The sequence below is a fragment of the Vespula vulgaris genome, chromosome 21 (assembly GCF_905475345.1).
Source record: "Vespula vulgaris chromosome 21, iyVesVulg1.1, whole genome shotgun sequence".
Classification (NCBI taxonomy): Eukaryota; Metazoa; Arthropoda; class Insecta; order Hymenoptera; family Vespidae; genus Vespula; species Vespula vulgaris.
This window is the reverse complement of record NC_066606.1, coordinates 2,345,640-2,367,500: the sequence shown is the minus strand read 5'-3', so window position 1 is coordinate 2,367,500 and position 21,861 is coordinate 2,345,640. Positions and strand designations below refer to the sequence as shown.

At 29.3% G+C, this 21,861-nt stretch overlaps 3 protein-coding genes across 12 annotated transcripts; 1 reads left to right on the top strand and 2 right to left on the bottom strand.

Annotated features, from left to right (window-relative positions):
* Nucleotides 1-3,623: 3,623 nt before the first annotated feature.
* On the top strand, nt 3,624-8,091 carry LOC127071288 (transcription initiation protein SPT3 homolog). Of its 4 annotated transcripts, none has more exons than XM_051010386.1 (6): nt 3,624-4,241; nt 4,376-4,606; nt 4,700-4,798; nt 4,868-5,014; nt 5,099-5,286; nt 5,382-5,634. In XM_051010386.1, the coding sequence occupies exons 1-6, from the start codon at nt 4,166-4,168 to the stop codon at nt 5,517-5,519; spliced, it is 879 nt and encodes a 292-aa protein (XP_050866343.1). In that variant the 5' UTR covers nt 3,624-4,165; the 3' UTR covers nt 5,520-5,634. The 4 variants fall into 4 exon arrangements, with proteins under 4 accessions (XP_050866343.1, XP_050866342.1, XP_050866341.1 ...); XM_051010385.1 differs by adding an exon at nt 7,503-8,091 and having other exon boundaries at nt 3,639-4,241; nt 4,700-5,014; nt 5,382-5,537; XM_051010384.1 differs by having other exon boundaries at nt 3,644-4,241; nt 4,700-5,014.
* Nucleotides 6,050-8,903, bottom strand: LOC127071273 (WD repeat-containing protein 91). Of its 2 annotated transcripts, none has more exons than XM_051010362.1 (8): nt 8,710-8,903; nt 8,124-8,388; nt 7,932-8,047; nt 7,660-7,847; nt 7,273-7,591; nt 7,068-7,189; nt 6,314-6,968; nt 6,050-6,228 (listed from the first exon to the last, which is right to left on the bottom strand). In XM_051010362.1, exons 1-8 carry the CDS (start codon nt 8,827-8,829, stop codon nt 6,079-6,081), a joined length of 1,935 nt encoding a protein of 644 aa, XP_050866319.1. In that variant the 5' UTR covers nt 8,830-8,903; the 3' UTR covers nt 6,050-6,078. The 2 variants fall into 2 exon arrangements, with proteins under 2 accessions (XP_050866319.1, XP_050866321.1); XM_051010364.1 differs by having other exon boundaries at nt 8,653-8,851.
* A 534-nt stretch (nt 8,904-9,437) lies between these two features.
* Nucleotides 9,438-21,808, bottom strand: LOC127071265 (uncharacterized). 6 transcript variants are annotated; one of them, XM_051010339.1, is made up of 9 exons: nt 20,159-21,789; nt 19,366-19,805; nt 19,143-19,285; nt 17,796-18,007; nt 13,502-15,241; nt 12,958-13,160; nt 12,313-12,657; nt 11,602-11,682; nt 9,438-11,483 (listed from the first exon to the last, which is right to left on the bottom strand). In XM_051010339.1, exons 2-9 carry the CDS (start codon nt 19,657-19,659, stop codon nt 11,283-11,285), a joined length of 3,219 nt encoding a protein of 1,072 aa, XP_050866296.1. In that variant the 5' UTR covers nt 19,660-19,805; nt 20,159-21,789; the 3' UTR covers nt 9,438-11,282. The 6 variants fall into 6 exon arrangements, 5 of the variants coding, with proteins under 5 accessions (XP_050866296.1, XP_050866298.1, XP_050866300.1 ...); XM_051010341.1 differs by having other exon boundaries at nt 21,021-21,789; XM_051010343.1 differs by lacking the exon at nt 20,159-21,789 and having other exon boundaries at nt 19,143-19,220; nt 19,366-19,514.
* Nucleotides 21,809-21,861: the final 53 nt, after the last annotated feature.

Below are 21,861 nucleotides of genomic sequence, written 5' to 3'. Positions count from 1 at the left end.
AAATAAATATTTAAATATTTTAGTGTTATATAATTTTTTCAAAGAAATAATATTTATTTAATAATAAATAAAGATTATTTCATACTCCTAATATAATAATATATTTATATTTAAATAGAGTGCAAATGAATGAAAAGAAAATTTGAGTCATTCTAAATTAGAAATGTATAAATCTTGCTAAGCGAGCGATATGATACAAAAATAACAGCCTTGCACTCAGGAGTGCATAAAATATGTCAAGGGTATACATTTTTATTCCGAAATTATCAACAAGTGAATATAAAATAACAGAATTGATAAGTATATATATGAGAGAAACAGAGGAGAAAGAAAGAGAGGAGTATTTTTATTATATATATGAAAATTTCATAAGAAATATAAGAAGGTATAATGAATGATATAAAGATTATTAATAAATATTTATTCATATTTGAGAGAAATATAATTATTTTACGGAATAAAAATGTATAAGTCTTGGTATATGAATGAAATGAATGAAAAGGCTGTCCCACACTAAGGAGTGTGGGCGATAATAGTTCAGGGACAGGTTTGCATTCAGGAATGCACCTGGATACTCAAGCATATAGATTTTTATTTCAGAATAATTTTGAATTTTTTATATAATTATTAGTAAATCAATAATTCTTTCCTTTCTATCTTTTTTATCTATCCTTCCTATCTATCTTTTTTATATATATATACTCACTTTTTGATGATTATATATTTATATATATACTTTATCCAATGCCAACATAGTCTTATCACAAGTTGTAGGATTCATTTTGTAAGAGTCATTTTACGACTTGTATAAATATAATCATCATCTTATATAGATTCTAATTATTCTGATTAAAAATCTGTAAGACTTGATGTAGTTAGGGAAAGTAGCATCTATTAAAGCAAGCAGTAGCTATGAAATAAATTCAGAAGAATAATATGCAAGAATATATTAAAACTATTTTGTCTCTAATATGTGTAATATTTTTATATATATGTAATCTTATTTTCCTCTTTCAGATGTTATATTTCATTACTATTTCATATACATATACAAACTACATGGTTTTAAAATTGTGAAATTGTATTACTGTATTTTTTATAATTTATTAGTTAAAAATATGTCTTATATATTGACGATGTAATATGTACATCAGACACATGATGTAGCTGCGTACTTCGCGTTAGTATAAACGTAATAATATAAGGTATATGTAATCTATTGATTAAATATACATTTAATCTCGTTATGGATATGTTTATGGCGGTATACAAAATTGTGTATGCATTTTATAATACGACACAAGGTGCAGTGTACTTTTGCTCTCTTCCCTTTTTCACTTTTCTTTTTCTTTTTCTTTTTTTTTTTTTTTTTTTTTTTTAACGCGACTTAATTCTTAAATATTGTGAAATATTCACAATTCTTTCTTTTTTTTTCATAACGTGTCTTGAATTATTTACAATATGTATTTTAATTGTATTAAACAATTGTCAATTTATTATGCAATTCTATCTTTATATATGTTTCTATATATTTCTATATATTTGTACATAAAATTCATTCATAATTTCATATTTTTATTTAAATGTAAAACATATTTTCTAATACATTGAGAATTCGATATATTCAGTGCCAATTTTATAGCCATTTTAATACTATATTTTTTTCTATTTTTTTTTATTTTTTATTTTTTTTTTAGCATTACAATCTATGGCAAAATATATATGTATACAATTTTTTACTTATTAAATTATCAAGATTATGAAAATATCTGCCCATAGATTGTAAATAAAAATTTTGTCTTTCCACATATGCTTTTTTATATAGTTTTCTGTTACAGAAAGGTGTCGTTTTCACGTTTCAAGATTAAATATTGCAAAATATCCTTTTTATATATCAGTGAGTATTAACAACAGTGTTGAAAATAATCTTTCAAGATTTGTCATTCTATCATAGTGTATGACATAAAAGTAAATGATAAAGATTATGAATTCATCGTGCAAAATTTTTGTTTCAGGTTTTTCAGGTGCTTTAATTAACAAGAAATTAAAGCAAAATAATAATGTGGAGATCTAATTAATTATTGATGACGAATGAAGAATCGGAATTATAAAAAATAAAAAGAAGTGGAGGATACATTGTTTGCAATCTTTTTTTTTTCATTTGAAATATTAAAGAAATTTTAACTAAACATAGTTAATTTCTGTTTCAGGAAATATCATCTAAATTGGCCAGATTCGATTGCACTCTTCGTTGGTTGTTCTTTTCGTTTATGAGATATGTATGTGTGCATGTATATGTGTGTATAAAATAATTCTTATTTTAATGTCTTATTTTTAGAAAGTAATAAAATTATAAATTTCTTATGTCCACAGATTACTTGTTTATTGTATAAAATATACATATTGATTTTGATTCTTTCTTGTTTAATTATAAGATGTTTTATGTTCACAGGTGACTGTGAAAAGCAGAATGCTGAGTTATTATATGAAATTTGCATATTATTTCGAATGCTTCTTGTTTAATTATAAAATGTTTTTGATGTTTTATGTTCACAGGTGACTGTGAACAGCAGAATTCTTATTTATTATATGAAATTTGCACATTATTTCTAATGCTTCTTCTTTAATTATAAAATGTTTTGAATGTTTTATGTTCACAGGTAGCTATGCTGTTTACACCCTATGAAGAAATTGTGTATACAATTATATGTTAAATGATAAGATAATATATGTAACGCAACAAAAAAAAATTGACCAATCATTAATCTTACAAAAAATTAAACTATTTTTGTTGTGTTATAAGACGATATATTTATAGTATTATATATTTTCATTATGAAATAATATCAAATGAAATATATAATTTTTATATAAGTATATAAACTATGTTTATAGTAAGCGCTTCGATTTATTTCTGATTTCAGCATAATGGACCACGTTAGTTTAAAAGGAATAGAATTCCATATGAAGGGTTCTATTCTTTACCGGGCAGGTAGGACGATGTCAAACGAATTCATAAATTTTCGTCTAATTACAAATGATTAGAAAAAAATTTTTGATTCGTTTCGCGATTGATTTTCTTTCTTTTGTTTCTTTCTTTTTTCCAAATTTCTAATCATTCTTATTAAATATGGTATAATAATGATTTTATATAATACCAAATTAATTTTATATAATTCCAAAGTAATTGATAGTAACAGTAGAGTCTTTAGCCCGTGGGTCTCCGTATGCAGCAACCTCCATGTGGTGAGACCTGGAAATCGATATTACTTGCAATATATGACTAATTCAATTAATGCAAGTACTGTCGAGCTAATGGCTGCATTTTTAATTCAATTAAAATTTATTATGTTCTATGGTGATATTTTCGATTTTTCAAATTTTCTATTTCTTGTATCTCAATGGAAATATAAATAGATTCTTTTATTACTTAATATATTTATTATTATATTTGTTTTGATATTAAATATCTATATTATATAAATTATGCATATTAGTTCTTCGAAAAAAATCGTCTCATAAAATGTTGTTTTTTTTTTCTTTTCTTTTCTTTCTTCCTTTTTTCTTTTTTTTTTTTGAGAGTACATGCATAAAAATACAAATTTTCTAATAAATTCAAAAAAAGATCTTGCGTCAATCATCATCTTTGAAATGAAACTTTGTTCATCAAAGTCGATTTAACTATTGTTGAACATAGAAATAAATCACCTATTTTTTATTTTTAATATGACGTAGTTGATATTATTTGTTATTTGTTATTAATTTTCATTTATTATTACTTATTTTTATTGATTTTTATTTATTGTTATTTAGTTCATATTTTGTTCATATCTGTCGCTAAAGCTAGATATTCTAAGAGCAAAAAGTGTTAAACAACCTTCATTGTATCGTAGCTTTACCAAGATCTAATCTAATATTCTATGTATATAAAACATTTGTTTAATTGTGTTACATACAATAATTTAATATAATTTCTATGTAAATTTTAATCTAATTTCTACGAATTTTTCATAGATGGCGTTAAAAGCTTTTTCCAAAGTGATTAATATCTTTGAGGCCTCCTGGCGACAGTGTAGACATTTACTATAAATTTGTCTCTTTTTAGGTCTTGTTTTGTGTTTGTATTTTTAATCTTGTTAAAGATTAATTATTAGATTATTTAATAATGGCGGAAGCATCTAATTCAAAATCTGCAAATGATCCTCAATATTATAAAAATGAATCAACTAATTACATAGCTGGTGTGCATATCTACCATTATAGGTTAAATATATTCCAATTTTCGGATAATTACTTTCCTTATTAATTATTGAGAATTAAATGATATTCTTTGTTTCTAAAACAGCAGTTAATATTTATTATTTTATAATCATAGAAATTCGACAAATGATGCACGGGTTTGGTGATTGTAGTGAACCATTAGTAGAATCTGCAAAAATAATAGAAGATGTCGTATTGCATCAAATGAGAGGAATCGTTAAAAAAGCATGTGAAGTTGCTGAAAGGCGAGGAGTATTGAAAAAATCTAATGTTGTAACAGCTGAAGATTTTATGTTTTTGTTACGTAAAGATAAAATTAAGCTACAGCGGTTGATTAAATATTTAGGTATACTATAATAATATTTATTTATATATCATAATTTTTTATTAAATTAATAATTTTTCAACTGAAATTATTAATTTTTTAAAATTTTGCTAGAATTGAAACAATTCAAAGCTTCTGTCAATAAAGTTTTGAAAGGTGATGATCCAGAGGATATTGTAGATAATGAACAATTACAAAGTAGTAAACCAAAGGGTCCATATCATGAATTTCTTAGTACTATTGATAATACTGGAGAACTTTTTGAAAATAAGTCTGTTATAGATGAAATAAAATTAAACAGATGTATTCGTGCTGAGATGATTACACGTTCGATGGATGAAGCTCGTTATATTAAATTTAGTAATGCACGTAATGCATCTTTTGCAAATAAAAATCGTCATAAATTTAATGATTGGATCTGTACAGATGGTAATTTTTTTCCATAATATTGCACATTAAAAAATATAAATATATAATATATCTATATTTTATTGCAATTGGTAAAATTTATAGGTACCATCACAATATCCAAAGAAGGTTATGTGATTTTAGGATATTTAGCATATGAAACAGTTGCACAAATTATTGATCTTGTTTTTCTAGTACGGCAAGATCAGACTAAAATATATGGAGATGCCATAGATCGTCTTAAACTAAGTTATGTTAATCCATATACATATAAACCATATTATCATGGAAAGGTTTGTAATATATAATTAATTTACAAATTTTCTTAATAAGTTTTATATGTATATACATAAGAGCATATAAAATATTTGATACCATATATGTTTAGGGTGCTGCAACTAAACCAATAACTCCAGCTGAAATAACTGAAGCTCTTAGACGTTTTTGGTCACCACAATTAGATATAACAGGACCATTTAATCGTTGGTCAGTGCGTCCACCTCATTTAAAATTCCTTTCTTGTTAAACTTATGCTATAAGTGAGGTAAGATTTTTAAAAGATTATGTATCCATTTTTACTATACAAACCATAATATTTTATAATAAAGAAATGATATTAGTAGATAATATTTGTATTAAAATTGACTTGCATTTATTGACTTTGACTTTTGTTTTCTGTACATATTATGTTTTGTTTCCCAGATAGTAAACTTATATAAGATCACATTTTACATATTTGCATTAATAAGTCATTTTCTATAAATTTTACAACTTAGTAATCTGTTAATTATTTTTAAAAAATAAAAGAATATTAATATTACATTAAAAAAAATGATACATTGGCATTCATTGTACTTTTTATGAAATAATCGACTTCCTACTAATATTACTACACTTTTATGATATACCATAATATATATATTATTTGTATATTCTATTCTAAAACTAGATTAAAAAATAATAGATAATATAATTACATACCAACAAAAGTAATATCTACATAATTGTTCTTTTCTGCTAACTTTTTTTTTAATGACTCATTTCTCCATTCATGAATTCACACATATACTAATTTTATTTCTGTATCATGGGGATAGTAGTGTTGATACCCTGGCTTTTCCTTCTGCACCACCAGTAATACATGTCCCAGATTGATTAGCACTGGACCAGTCACAACATAATGTTCCTTTATGTCCGCCAAGTTCTAAAACTTTTGTTTGCATACCAGGTGGCATCTACACATACAATATTTTTAGAAACACAAAATTTATATATTCTTATCTATAATAAGTACAATAAGTTGGTATGTTTTTTCCTTACTTTATATATGTTACCTCCACTTTGTGTACAAAGTAACATATAATTTCCACTTTGATCAAACGTAAATAATTTCCCATGGAAAGCAGTTTTTTCAATTTTAATTTTAGTTTCCCACAAAATTTTTCCTGAGTGGTTTAAACTTCTTTGGCATAATTTCCCATCTTCACTTCGTGCACAAATATTTGTGAAATCATTTATCAATTCTATATCAATTACTGGACTGGAATGGGAGCTGAGATTATCTATTATTTCATTTCGTCTCAAATCATGTATCAGTATATTTCCATTTGACATTCCTGTGATAAGCAGTTGACCATTGTGATTAAATGCAGAACACAAAGCAACTACGTTTTGTTCCGTAGGTAAAATTCTCTCTAATTTCTTCGACTTTATGTCATATAAAAGTAATTTGCTTTCTGTAGGATCTGATACTGAGCATACAAATGTAGAATCAGTTGGATTGCAAAGTAAAGTAACAATCCGTGATCCTTCATGTTGTATTTCCCAAAGTGTTTTACAATCACGCGTATCGTGTAATTGGATTAGTCCGTTATTGTCACCATGTAAAAAGTAACGTTCATTTTTTGATATCCAATCTAATGCAGTTATAGCCTTATTTGCGTTTGTCATAGGTGAAGTAAATGTCGTAACAGTTCTAATAGAAAAATTAAAAAAAAAAAGAAAAGAAATAGTTTTATGAATTTTAATATATCATAAAATTTATATTATAAACCAATATGCAAAAAATATATACTTTGGTGATGGAATTGGTGTCCATACTTTAATAACGCCATCAGCATCGCCTGTTGCTACATACGAACCACTTGCATTGCTTTTACATTGAATAATGGATGTTTTATGTTCTGTATATTCCTCCTGAAAAATATTTTCATATAGCATTTGTAATTTTAATTTGTGTCTTAATATTAATTGTTTAATGTTTACAAAAATTAATTAACCTGACTTAAAAGGATGTAACTTGATTCGATTTTTTCTTTTGTTTTTCTGTCTACAGAAGTAGTATCAATAGATGAGTCTCTTTTTCTAGTACTTGTTAATCGAGAATCGCAACTCATGCTTCTTTTAGCAACTACTTCAGTTTTTGCAACTGAATTCAGCCTTCCTTTTGTGTTTGTTCTTTTTGTAGATGCTATATCAGATTCTGTATGTTTCTTAATACTTGTTGCAGATTTTCTACTTAAAATTGGACTGGAACCACCACCTATATTCTTTATTAAACTTCTTAGTGTTTTAGGATTTTCCATTAAAGGAGATTCCCTAAATAAAAAATAATGTAGATGTATAATTTAATTATTTAATACGATATATAAAAGAATAATACATACTGAGCAATGATGTAAAAGTCATCCATAATTGGTGGATACTGTGGCACTGGACCTGGATTTACATCAGCAATTGTTTCTATTTTAATAGGTTCATTTAATTTTTGTCTCAATGCTTCATTTTCCTCTTGTAAACGTTTTAACTTATTCGTATCTTCATCTATTGTTAATAATGTTGGTTGTGGCATACACTATAAAAGTTTAACTCATTGCAGATATAACATATGTTAATCTATCCATTTCATATTTATAATTAAAACTTGAAATTTACCTACTTGAAAAATAGTTGCAAGAAAATTATGCAAAGAAACCAACATAGTATCTTGCCATTGTCTGCTAAAATGTACTGAATATGTTGGATTATCTTCAGGATTTTTTACAAATGGTAATGCTGTGAGATTATAATTAAAAGATAATATATATTTTGTATATTCATTAATAATTTTTATAACTAAAATATATCATACCAAACCATTCTTTCCATTCTGAATGTCCTTGCAATTCCGGTGCCATTTTAGTAAAAAATTCTTGAATGCGATCTTGCTTATTGTTTACAGCTGCATTTACTAGATACATTTTTAAAACAGCATTCTCTAATTTTCTTATAGCCGGAGTAAAATGATTTTCCAAACGAGAAAACATTCTAATATCTAAATGACCCCATAATTCTCTCAGAGATAATAAATCATATGTGTATATATATTGCATCAATTGATCAACAATTTTATCAACCTAGTGGAAAAAAAAGAAATGAATGATCAATAGAAAGTTATTAACTTGCATTCACATTAATCATAAATAATTTCTTTTAACGTTCATTTTTTGTTGAAAAAATAATAAAGGGGTTATGTATTGAAAATGGATTATTTTGAAACTGCATTTAAATATTGACTGATTAAAATGATATGAATGATTATAAATCAATCATATCAAATAATGAATTCTATATACGTCGAACAAATAAATACATAAACATCTTTCAATAATGCTGCATACAAAGTAAATATTGTTGAATTTTTTATTTCTTCATATCTTATATTGCGATGTTCTCACCCTGAAACCTTTTTCTTTCTCGGTTTTTAAATCGTTGTCGAAGGCTTTCAGAGTTTGACTAAATCCTCGAAATAACAAATACTCCTTGACCAGCTCATCAACATACTGTATATGAGACATTTTCCCTCCAAATTCGTAGTAACATTCAATCTTTCTTTCAATTGACAGCACTGTGTTGTCATCCTTCAGCCATTTTGAATTTTAACGTAGCCATATTGTTTTCTTAATGAATGTAAACGAGGCGCGAACGAAACGAAAATACAAATTTATTATTAATCCTATATTCATAAGAAATTTTAATATCAGTTGATATTTAATATGATATATATTTACGTAAATAAACATGTATCCTATAATAAAATTCACGATTATAATTTTTTTGATATATATATTTTATATTCTACAGAGAATTTCATATCTTTGTATTGAAATTAAAGAGTATCGACCAATCGTATCCTTGAACATAAGAAGAAAGATAGAAGCGTAACTTACGAATATTGAAATTTAAAGATTAAAGATTAGGAAATTAATCTTTAACTATTAAAATTGATCTGGTATTGTTACAATGAAGAAAATATCGTGGTAAATTTTAAATAACAGAAAAAAACAAATATTTATTGTAGATGTTACGAATTGTTTATTCAAAATATTGTTTAATTAATCTTTAATTAGATAATTAAATACAAAAAAAATGAAAGTAGAAAAAGAAAAAAGTAAATTACAACAAATTTTTTTACACGCACATAATAGTTATTTATTGTTTAAAATATAAAGAGAAAAATAGGCATTCGATATTTACTTGTTCGACATTTTTACAAATCGCACACTAACTTTTACAAATGGGATCTTGTGTCATAGGAATTAGATAAACAGTAAATAGCTAATACAGTTGATTTTCAAAAAGGCACGATTTTCTTTTTTTTTGTAGTGAAAATTGGCTACGTTGTTCTATTTATATTTATTTTGTATAATTTCGCACAAAAATTATTGAACCTTTACAGCTTAAATTCGATGCTTTGAGATAATGCATGCAAATATAGAAAGTAGAAATAGAAAGAATAAAATCATAAACAAACAATAAATTACTAATAATCTAAAAATTAAATTTTATAAGCGTCAAACGAAAATATCATTAAAAAAAATACATAATATAATCAGTCAGAACTAATTATATATATATATACATATATATACACACATATCATATATATACATACATACATACATACATATATATATATGTATATGTATATATATATATATATATTTTTTTTTTTATATTTATATAAGGTTATAATGAATGCATTTAACATTATTATATATTAAAGATAAAGTCATCGCGTCGATGTTCATTTAGCCCATTGGAATTATAATATGCAATATTATTAATAAAATATTTGGATAATAATTTACATATAATTTATCTATGTTACAATTTATCTATGTTATGTCAATAATGGACGCGGTTCGATAGAGAAATAGTATCTCTTTTGCAAATATGACTGTGTATACACTTTGGTAATTTATATCGCATATTAGATAAATGAGTTTTTAAATATTATGTACGAAAGCAGATATTACTTGTGTTATCATTTTCTGTTTTTGAAATCACAATAATTGATAAATAATAATGTAAATAATAAATGAAATAGTAACGAATATTGTATTAATCTGTATGGAGTAACAAGAAGCAAGAATTGTACGTAATTAAGAAAATATTAAGACCATTGTTCAGTGTTTAAAAAAAAAGTTATAAAAAAAAGTGTCTAACATATATTTTCATTCGTTTATATTTATTGTCAGTAGATATTAAAATGTGTGGAACAAATTAAAATAAATGTAATAAAATAAAATAAATGATTAGCATTCTAAAAATAAATTGTAATATTTTCAGTCTGCTTTTTCACATATTCAAGAGAAAATAATATATTATATTATATAAGACGATCGATGTTATTTATCCTAAAATTATACTATCTATACATCACAAATCACTGACAAGACAATAACAATCTTTTCAATGATACATCGATTTGTTTTTCGATTTTAGAACCAACAAATGTGACAGCGTAAAGCGGTCTACATATATGTTCGTGATTGTTCGAAGGATTTTTTAAAAGACATACCCCTCTTATCATTTTTTTCTTATAAATTAATTAAGCGAAAGAACGATGACGACGACGACGACGATAAGGCCGCTCTCATTGTGCAGAATTGTTTTTCTTTCTTTCTCGCTTCTTTTTACTCGATAAAAAAGTGCATTATTTTAAACGAGAAAGCGAATATATCTTTCTGTTTCATATATAAATATCGCGTTATCACGCATGCATGCATATATATATATATACATACATATACATACACACGTACATACACACACGCGCACACACACCCGCGCATACACAATACATATACATATTTATTGTAATAATAAAAGCCGAAAGTCCATCTGATCAAGCAAGCAGAGAATTATAATTTTTCAAAATTGGAATTTGCACTTAAAGCTCTTTCGAAAGAACGTAAGATCAATTAAATGTTTTTTGAATAACCATATCTAAAAGTATTTTCATAACTTATAGATCTACATCCTCTTGTTTCGCTTTAGGTGCTATTTTTTCAACGCTTTCAGAATCTTTTATAGAGGTATGAATGTCTGCCACTTCCACCGGTGGTGGTGGAGCAGGTTTCACTGATCCGTCGTCATCCGCGATTTCAAACCCGATGGTAGCACCAATTTTCTGGCTTGCCTGTTTGAACGAATCCGACAGCATCACCTGTTGATCAACGTGTTACGAGGACGATATTTAAATATATATATTTAATATAATTTGTTTAATATAATATCATTTAAACAAATAGAAATAAATAATATATATCATTTATGATATTTACCTGTACTACGTTGATGCACATCGAAGTTAGAGCCAGACCGAATACCAGGTATATTATCGAACACATCATATACATGGGATGCTAAATCAATCAATAAATTTGTTAATATTTAATCAAATCAACATTCAACAATCATAATTTATTATAGATTAATTTCGATATAAATTGAATGAAACAGTGCTCTATGTGACTATTGGGAAAAGCATGTGCGATAAATGAGTGCAATTATAGGAGGGAAGCATACGCTTGTCCATTTTAATTTTTCTTTTTTAAATCTTACCATCTGAACGCCACCGTGAAAAACAAAAGCAGAAATGAAATTAATTCCATAATTTAAAATTAGCGACGCGAGAATTATTTTGAAAGGAAAAACGATATGCATTCATGTCATTCACGTAAAAATTAGAATGCTAGTAAGCAAATTAAGCCGGATATGCAGGCTTTTTTCTATAGTGCCATACCATTCGGAATTTATAGAAATTATTATATGGTACAGACTCAATTATACGTAGAACATATATAATTTCTTATTATAGAAATTAATAATGGATAGAAATAGAGATTATTAATTCTTCCATGCTCATTTTGTTTACGTAAATATGTATTTGTAAAGTTTGTAAATCTGTGTGTGTGTGTGTGTGTCGATATTGTATTATGTCATGTTATACAGTTTGATTTATTTAATAATTTCTAAAGAAAGATCATGGTTACCTTTGGCACGTAATCGCCGAAGCCAATAGTGCTCATAGAAATGAAAACAAAATAGAAACTCTCGAAGAAACCCCATTCCTCCCACGCGTTATAAAGCGTAGCACCTATGAAGATATATCCAAGAAGAATGAATATTGCCACTGATATCGGAAGATTAAATTCATCGTCTATTGCGAACGTTGACATAGCCGGTGTTCCCGGTGTATCTGGTGCATTGCCATCTATATTTAATACAGCTTGTTGATTTTGTTGTTTTTGAATCTCTTCTATATCTTCCGGGTTCATCTGGGATGGTCTTCTAAACGTCGCGAGATCGTATACGAGTTGGACGCCTTTCATAACTTCCTTTTATAACAAATTTTTATCGAAACGTAAATTCGTAAAAAAATATCAATAACGGCTAAATGAAAGAGTGAATATTCGCAGAACGTATTACTTTAATTAATTAATATTAATACAATAGAAACGAATATTATAATAATAAAGATATAAGTTTATGTAACTTATATCTATTATATTTATTATAAGCTATATGTTTTGTGATGTAACAAACAATGTTCATAGATAGTAGGTAATCGAATAAAACGGGAACATTCTGCGTATATGCCTTCTCTTTGAATAATTAAACAAATTATATTGGTTCACCTGTACAGGCACGGTCCGACGAACTTTTCGACAACTTCCGGTGTAATAGAGCCTTCTTACGAATGCCCAAAGGAACTTGATACCGCGTGTGAATAATTTGCCAAAGTCTGCCAATAAAATAAGAAACATCGGAATACCAAATATAGCATAAACAATGGTGATGGCTCTTCCAGTTGTAGTGCTCGGTGAGATATGACCGTATCCTAAGGCAAAAAAGATGTACATTTGTTAATTGAAATATCGTAGATAACACTGAGGAAAGATAGACAAATTTTTTATGAATTCGATCGTATCGAAATGGATCATATAGATGTATCATCTATTTGCCTGTGTCTATCGTAAACGAAATAATCCTGTAAGTTTTCGAATTTATCTGTATAACGTTAATTTTGTTAATAATTCATTTTGGTTTTCTATTATAAAACCTAGAGATAGTCTAATTCGATTCTAATCATGAAACGCCAGATATCTTGCATGATCACGGATCGGGAAATTTTTTATATTCGACACGTTCTTTTTTTTTATCAGATCAATGTCTTCTCACCGATAGTGGTGATCACAGTAAGACAATATACGACAGCATTCAAGAAGGTCCAACTTCTTTGTCCACTATACGTGTGTACACCTGCCTCGTGAGCGGTATGTAATTGTTCCTCAAACTCCATTAGCTTTCTTCGTGCCAGACTCTTCCAATCGTCCTCTCTAAGATTGTGACTATAATTCCATAGACTGTCCAAAAAGTCTCTTTTAACTCTCTTTACGCCGCACTTGTAAAAAGTCTCAAACGCGCCTTCGGTAAATCGGAAAACAAAAGCACCAAGACCGCAATATATCATAATTAGGATTAATTGAGCTATGCAACGATTTCTCATTTTTCTTATTATTCGCATCTCTATAGGATTTTGAATCATGAAAGCCTTTAATTCGGACGCAACGTCTTTGAGTGCACGAAGGAAATCCAAGAAAGTGACTTTTTCTTGTATATCGGTACGTTCGTTCTCAGAATTTTTTATTTCTTGCGTTGATTCATTTTGCGGAATGTCTTCGCGTTTCTCTACCTCGGAACTATCAGTTTTTTTCTTTTTCAAAAAGAATAAAAACCATGTGAACCGAGAGAACCAAGAACTTTTCTTCGAATCTGCTGACTCTTCTTTCACCGAATTAATAATCTTTTGATGTTCGCTCTCATTATGAATCATACCAATTTTTCGTCTTCTCATAGCCATAATTTCACTAGCGTCCTGATATTCCTCCTCTGGCAGATCAGGATCTAAAATGCTACGTTCTCTCAATAAATACTCGCGCTGTGCTTTCGCAAAATCCTCTATTAGACTATCATTACTCAATGGTATCACTTGTTTTTTAACATCCGTCGCTGACCTCTTTACGACTGGTTGTCGTTCCAGGGATCTGGGTGGAAAGCTTTCGCTCTTCTTCATCGTCGCTCCCTCTATGATACTTTCATTGGGGTCAGAGGGTTGTTGTAAAGATTTTTTCTCGGGCTTATCCTTAGGACGAATTTTCGCTTCGAACGAGTGCTTCTCACGAACGGACTTATCACCCTCGCTCGTTCGAGTTTTCCCAATGGACTTCCTCGTTCTCGGTCTCACACTTTCAGAGGACTTTAATCTGCTTGGGCTAGTCTCGCTTTTTTCCTCACTGGAATCCGTTGATCTTTGATGTCTTTCGATCATACGATCCTTCGATCTTTTTTTCGTTCGTTTTTCGACTTTCCTCGTGTCGATAAGTTCGCTGTCATCTTCCTTTATCCTCAGAGTTTCCTTTTTCTCAATATCCTCTTCTATTTTACTCCCAACCTTAATATCCTGTTGTACATTCCGTTCTACGTTGTTATCGTTATCGATCTCACGTGAACGAGTAACAAGACTTGTTGTTGCTTGCGAAGAAAGCATCTCTTGACGAGTAACATTCGAGCCATCCTCGAGTTTCGTAACATTCTTTTTACCGTTTGTAACTTTCTTTCTTTCACGAGTCCTTTCCTTCTCATCCTGACCCTCGTACAATTGTCCCTCCTTCTCTTGACCTTTCACCTTCCTCTCCTTTTCCATCTCTTCCATACGTTCGGTGTCCTCAGCCATCTTCTCCATCCTTGCTCTCCTAATCTCTTCCTCATCCTCGGATGTCTCAACGAGTTGACTTCTCGACGAGGGTTCCGGTGTTTTTTCACGTCTCTTTGCCGCCGCTTTGCGACGTCGGTGGATCGTATAACTATCCTCCATCGTCGACAACTCGTCAACGACGAGAAACGTCGTAACTGTGTGTGCTTCTTGTGGAAAGACACGTGATTGTTATTAACAGATTAGGGAAGGGGGTGAACAGGCGGGGGAAAAACTCAGACAGAAAGAAAAATATAACGAATTTAAAATGGAACGAAATAAAATAGAATGGAAGTTAAAGATTAATAAAAAGAAAGAAAACGAGATCGCGATTTTAACCAGTCGTCTCGTATCTTTAGTTTCTTTCGATTTGTTACGTGCACGTAGAGCGAAAGACAGAAATAAAACGGAGGTTGCTCCCACCACCACCAGCACCACCACTGGTAACGTTAGCGAGAGCTCGGAGAAAACGTTAGTGCTAATGCTAGCTAGGTAGAAGAAAAGGATGTTACTTTTGACGCAGCGCGTTAACTCGTCGTCGTCGTCGTCGTCGTCGTCGTCGTCGTCAGTTTATCGAGCGTCGCTCGAATTGGCGCAATTGACGCACAACTGTGTTCTCCGGTTCTCTCTCTCTCCTGGCGTCGCGATGCCGCGCCTGTATGTACCGCAACTCGTTTTACGTAGCGGCATTTCGACTGGATAGACGAAGAGCGCCGGCGCCACGTGCTATCCTTCCCCCTTATTCACGATAACTTAGGTCTAACACTTTACATTATCTATACTTTTGTTATCTTTCTATGGTGTAGGATGACTTGCTATCATATTATTTATATTATCGTTATTATTGCAAATTGCTATATTATTTTATATCAATATCTATATATATATAGATCATTCACACATTATATCATATATATATTTATTTATCTATCATATATATATTTTTATACCATTCATCATCATATATATATATATATTTGTTTAGCGTAACACCGCTAATTAGTATCTTCTTTTCCATGTGGTAATCATCTTTAAAACTATCGTTTTAATATTAATTTAATATTAATTATCTTTTTGTTTCTCTTTTTTTTTTCTTTTCCTTATTTAACTAGAACTAAAGTAGTAGAATTCATTCTTTATTTTTTCTAGAAATTTTCAGGAATAATTTCTTTTTATTTCTTTTTTTTTTTTTGCCGTCACATATCTCAAAAGAAAAGTCGTTATATTTTCGTTAAATTTAATGTATGTATGCATGTACGTTGTGACATATTATTATACTTATATATCAATTTAAAATAGGCATCAAGAAAATGATGGCGCCGTATCTCGAAATAGTTGTATAAAATGTCGCTGACTGTCTCTTTCTTTCTTTCTCTTTCTCTCTCTCTCTCTCTCTCTTTCTTTCTCTATCTATCTTTGTCTCTGTCTCTTTCTCCTCAAAAAGATGACTCGCTAAAGACACTTCCAAGCACACGCAAATAAAGAGAGGTCACATCTTTTTTGGAAGATGACCAAATATATGCTTGAATGCTTATTGTGCCCGAGTAATCTGACCCGGTTCTTTTTTTTTCAGAAAAATAGCCATCTACATATATACTTATATACATACATAAATAAATAAATAATTAGATGAGACAACTATTTTGTACATGTAGGTCGAAGAATCTATTTTTTTCACGTTTGAACATCTTGTTTTGTTTCGTATTTTTTCTTCGTTTCTTATTCTTTGTTTCTTATTCTTCTTTATTCCAAAGACGATTAGAACATAGAAAGTCAGGATTTTGACGATTTCTTTGGTATTCCTTTTTCGTTGTTCATTTAAACGAAATATAACATCTCTTAGTCGTTCTTTTCGACAAAATCATTCATTGTTCAGTAACGTTTATGATAATACCTAAGAAAAATTTCAAACACGTGTCAAGTCGAAATTTTAGACTAAGCACGATCTTTTTTCTCCTCCCCCTTCCCCTTGATTATTTCTCTCAATTCTCTAGTTTTTCGTTACGTAATGTGAGCTACTCGAAATAGTATGCGTGGGCAAGGTGTTCTCTCGACATTCGAAATATATTTAGTGTGTATATGTAAGTATATATGTTTGATGTAAAAATATATAAACATTCCAAAATAATTTATATATCCTGATTCACGGGAAAAGTTCATATCGAAGGCGGCGTTAACATTTTGTAGCCCGGCAATTGATTCTCGATTGTTATTTCAAGATAAATGGAGTTCTTGTAACAAAATTACGTTTCTCATCGGACGATCTATTAACCATCGTTTATATATATTTCAGTAGAGTGAGATTTAGTGTGGCAGCGGGTAAACAAATCAACCCCACCCCATCCCCGAACTTGTGTTGAATTAACGTGTAGCTATAAAGAGAAATATAAATCTTCAAAATGATCTCGAGATCATCCCCGATAGGTACGATAACCAACCGTTTTATTAATTTATTCGACGTGACAACAATTGTGACCAAATCGCATAATTTCTTTCTAAAAAAGACAAAAAGAAGAAGAATGCAATTCTCGAGCTATGCGAACCAACAATATATATATATATATATGAATCCGAAACATATATTATTTTTAAAATGACGCATTATATTTATTAAACGATAATCGCGTAAGTAAATGTAAAAAAACATTTATTACTCTTAGAAAAATTGGTAGGAAAAACGGAATTGTTGAAAAGATCCATAAAATTTCAAATAGGACTCACCGATAGTCGTGTAAATCGTGCCGCAGTAAAAAACGGCGTTCCAAAATGTCCAGACTTTCTCGCCGCGGTCGATTACGCCAAGTTTGTAGAATTCGTAAAGGTGTTCTTCATATTTCATAAGTTCCCTTCGGGCTCCTCCTTTCCAAAGTTCCACATCCGAGGCCAATACTTCATCGTCCCAGAGTTCCCTAATCAGTTCGATCGTCTTGTTTCTAAAATTGTAAAAACGACAGGTTACATTTATAGTATAGTTTTTACAACCGAGCTACCCTTCGTCTACTTCTTCTCCTTCTCTCTTTACATCCCCATCCCATTTCAATATTAATGAAATACGTAAAAAACAAATAAAATGCTTCAGTATGAATTTATACAAAGATCACATGTCGAATATCGAGAATTTGTAATATTTTCATCGATAAAATTATAAAAACGTGATTTAACAAAGGTTAACTGTAGTTAGCGAGATTATAGCTGGACCATGGTAAGTAAATAAGTACCTAAGTAAATACATATCGTGCGTAAAAACTTTATAATATTCATGTCACGCGAAGGAAAATTTCTTACAGATAAATATAATGTAAAAAGGGTCGGATTCTCGTGTTTCTGACTTAACTTGTGACCTTCGTTCTGAGGTTAATCGATCGTAACATAAAATTGTAGCGAATAGTCATCTACACGAACTTACGATCGAAGTTAACCCGTTGTCACAGTCTTAGTGATATAAACGTATTTGGAGATCGTTTTATCGCGATGCGCAAATCGAATCTATCAATGTCGCACGATCAAGCGTTTCATATAACTATAGCGTTTGTATTATCTTGACAACAAAGTATTTTTCATTTGAATTACGAAAAAGAAAAGAAAAGAAAAAAGTCACTTGTTTGAATAATTATCGAACATTATTCAGAACAGATCTCGAATGAGACATAAAATATATGTCGACATGTTATGCTATATTATTCTCTCTTTTTCTTTTACTTTTTGTTTCCCTCTCTCTCTCTCTCTCTCTCTCTCCCGTTAAAGTAGACACTTTAATCGTCCCACATTTTCTAGGACTATCATTTGATCTAATGTTTCATAATGCGAATGACTAAATATTTTAATTCTCGCAATATTTTATATTTTCATTATTGAATAAAGAATAAAAGTGAAAAATATGAATTAAAATTAAAAGTAATAATCGATTAATTGGATTTGTTATTAAAAATAATATTTTGGAATTATCTTGGAGAGATCAGAAAAAACTTTCATTTCAACTCCGAATTTTGTTCTTGTTTTTTTTTCCTCTTCTCTATATATTTTTCTTTTCCTTTCTTTTTTGTTTCCTTCGATTAACATAAAATTTACCTTTCTTGACGTATATTGAGATGAAATATATCTTCGTTGGTTCCTTCGATGGTAATGAAAATCATTGCTCCGGCTACACTATACAAAAATACAATAACGACTAAAAATATGTGGGTGAACCATCGTTTACTCCAGGAGCTAACCTATAAAAAATTTATAATTTCTGACAAAAAAGAAAAATAATTTTTTCTAAATTTTCAATTTTTGCACATTAAAATATTACCTTCTCGTATAACCAAAAAACACTTCTCTCGCCTACACTAAGTCCAGATTTTGTGAAGTCTTTGATTCCTTTGAATTGTGTAAATACGAATTCGCTAGCTCTATTGGAATAAAATACTTGTGGTTGTCCGGAAACGGGCGTTACAGGCACGGGTGTCATAGGTGCGGGTGTTTGATTATAAGGTGTCGATACGTATCCCGCGGGTGTTTGTGGATATCGTCCATATTGACCAGGAATCGGCAGAGTGATTTTCGGTCTTGGTGGTACTTTTTTAATACCGGGTGAATTAGACATTTTTTTTTTTCGTAATATCTTTTTGTTTATCAGTGATATTTTCGATTAATGATACAAATTTTATTCTAATCGAGAGTTTTCTTCGTATTTTCTTGTTAAAATGTATTAAATTAAAAACGTCATCGCATTCGTTCTATCGTTATTTCCTGAAATTTGTAAGTTAACGTCTTTAACTTATAATATATATACGTCTGTTTACGCGCGCTTGGATGAGCACACGTAAGTACATAGATACTACATACGTTATTACACCAAATATCTTTTACCTATATCATTAAAATAATATCCGTCAAAGTATTATCGTGTAATATTTAAAACGTAAGTATAAATATATAAATATACATATAATCGACGAGATCGATAAAGTATCTTATCAGTATTTCGTTAAAAATTTATTATGAATGAAAAGTTTGATTTATAAAAAAGGATCAATTTATAGAAAAATTCATTAAAAATTTTATAATCGTAAGATATAAGTTTAAATTTCTTGAATTCGTACCTAATTTTGGCTCATGTAAGCGCCCAACTTTTTCCAATATCGAATTTATTTTTTTCTAATATTTCATTCACTTTCGTTATCTAAAATTATTCGACGATGAGATCGTTCCAGGTCGATGACCCAACAGATTCATACAACAAATATACCACAACGTCGTGAAAGCGAAACGACAAATTTAGATGACATAAAAGAAAATATTCGGACCAGGACACATTATGGAGCCGTGTGGCTCTGTGAGATTTTTAATTATTAAGAAAAAATACACCATGGAACATTTTATAAATATTTTCATCGATTATCTTAACCGAACAAATATCTATGGTGTCGAATATCACTCGATTTTTTTCCTTTTTTTCTCTCTCTTTTTTTTCTTTTTCGTTTTTTTCAGAAATATACATATCTCGCTGACAAAAACGAAATAAAAGTTCACTTTTTATTAAATGTATAATTTAAATTCTTTATAAAAAGAATATGTCACAAATAGACAGTCTTCAATTCGAAATTTTCGTTGAAATTTCATCGATTGGATATGCTTGAAATATAATATATCTTTTTATTTGTCTTCTTTGTTTCTCTTCTCTATTTTCAATGAAATCAAATAACACGTGACTAACGATCTGCTAAAGAGAGAAAGAGAGAAAGAGGGAGAAAATATATATATATATAGTTCCGTCGAATTAAAGAACAATTTTTAATCTTCCCGGAAGATTTGGCACACTATCAAACGTAAGTATGTCCTTCTGGTTTATCTTCATGAACGATTCGTATAAAGGTTTCTGATCTTTCCTCCCATCCTTTCTCTTTAGAATCCCCATAAAAATAATAAGTTGTAAATATTGCTCATTAGTTGCAACAAAACAACCTTGTCGTTCCTTCTCCTTGTTAGAAGTAAAATTGACGAAAAAAGAACACTTTTGTCGGGATATTGGGATGTCACAAGATCAAAACACAAAATCACGATTGGAGCATCACGAAATCGAGTACTGTCAACGATTAGATTTTTTTTATTCTTTTCTTTTTTTCTTTAATCTAACAAAATAGACTTATGTAAACTGGATTTGTTTTATATATATATATATACACACTCGTTGACATTTGATATTCGTTCATTTTAAAAGAGAAATTTTTTCGATATAGGTATTTCTAGAATGATTCCTCTGTTCCCGTGTTTTCCTCGAATCGATTGGCCATAATTTATTTGATTTACCGATTAGAATTAATCGAATTTCTTTTATTACAATGTCTTTCGATATTTTTACAATACGTATTATTATCTTCCTTTTTTCTATGTTTCTCTTTCACTTTTCATTTGGTATTGAGTAAACGAGAGAAATGTTATCGAGTCCTTCTCTGTACACGAATCCTACGACCCTTTAGTCGTGACGTCGCGACGCCAACTGAACGTATTCGCTGTTCTATACTGCCTAGAATTGCTTTGAAATGCTTTCAGCGCTACGTTTGTGCGCAACTCGACATATATAAGAACGTATCCAAATGCGAATTAGTTTCGAAGCAATTTTCTTTTTCTTTTCTTTTCTTTTTTTTCTTTTTCTTGTTAGAATAAAATGGACGAAATCCATTTTTTTATCAAAATTGTATAACATTTGCGAACTCATGAATTTTATAAATATATATATGCACATACACAAATGCGCGCGTGCAAAACTTCATTCGTAGATATTACTATTTTATTTATTGTTTTT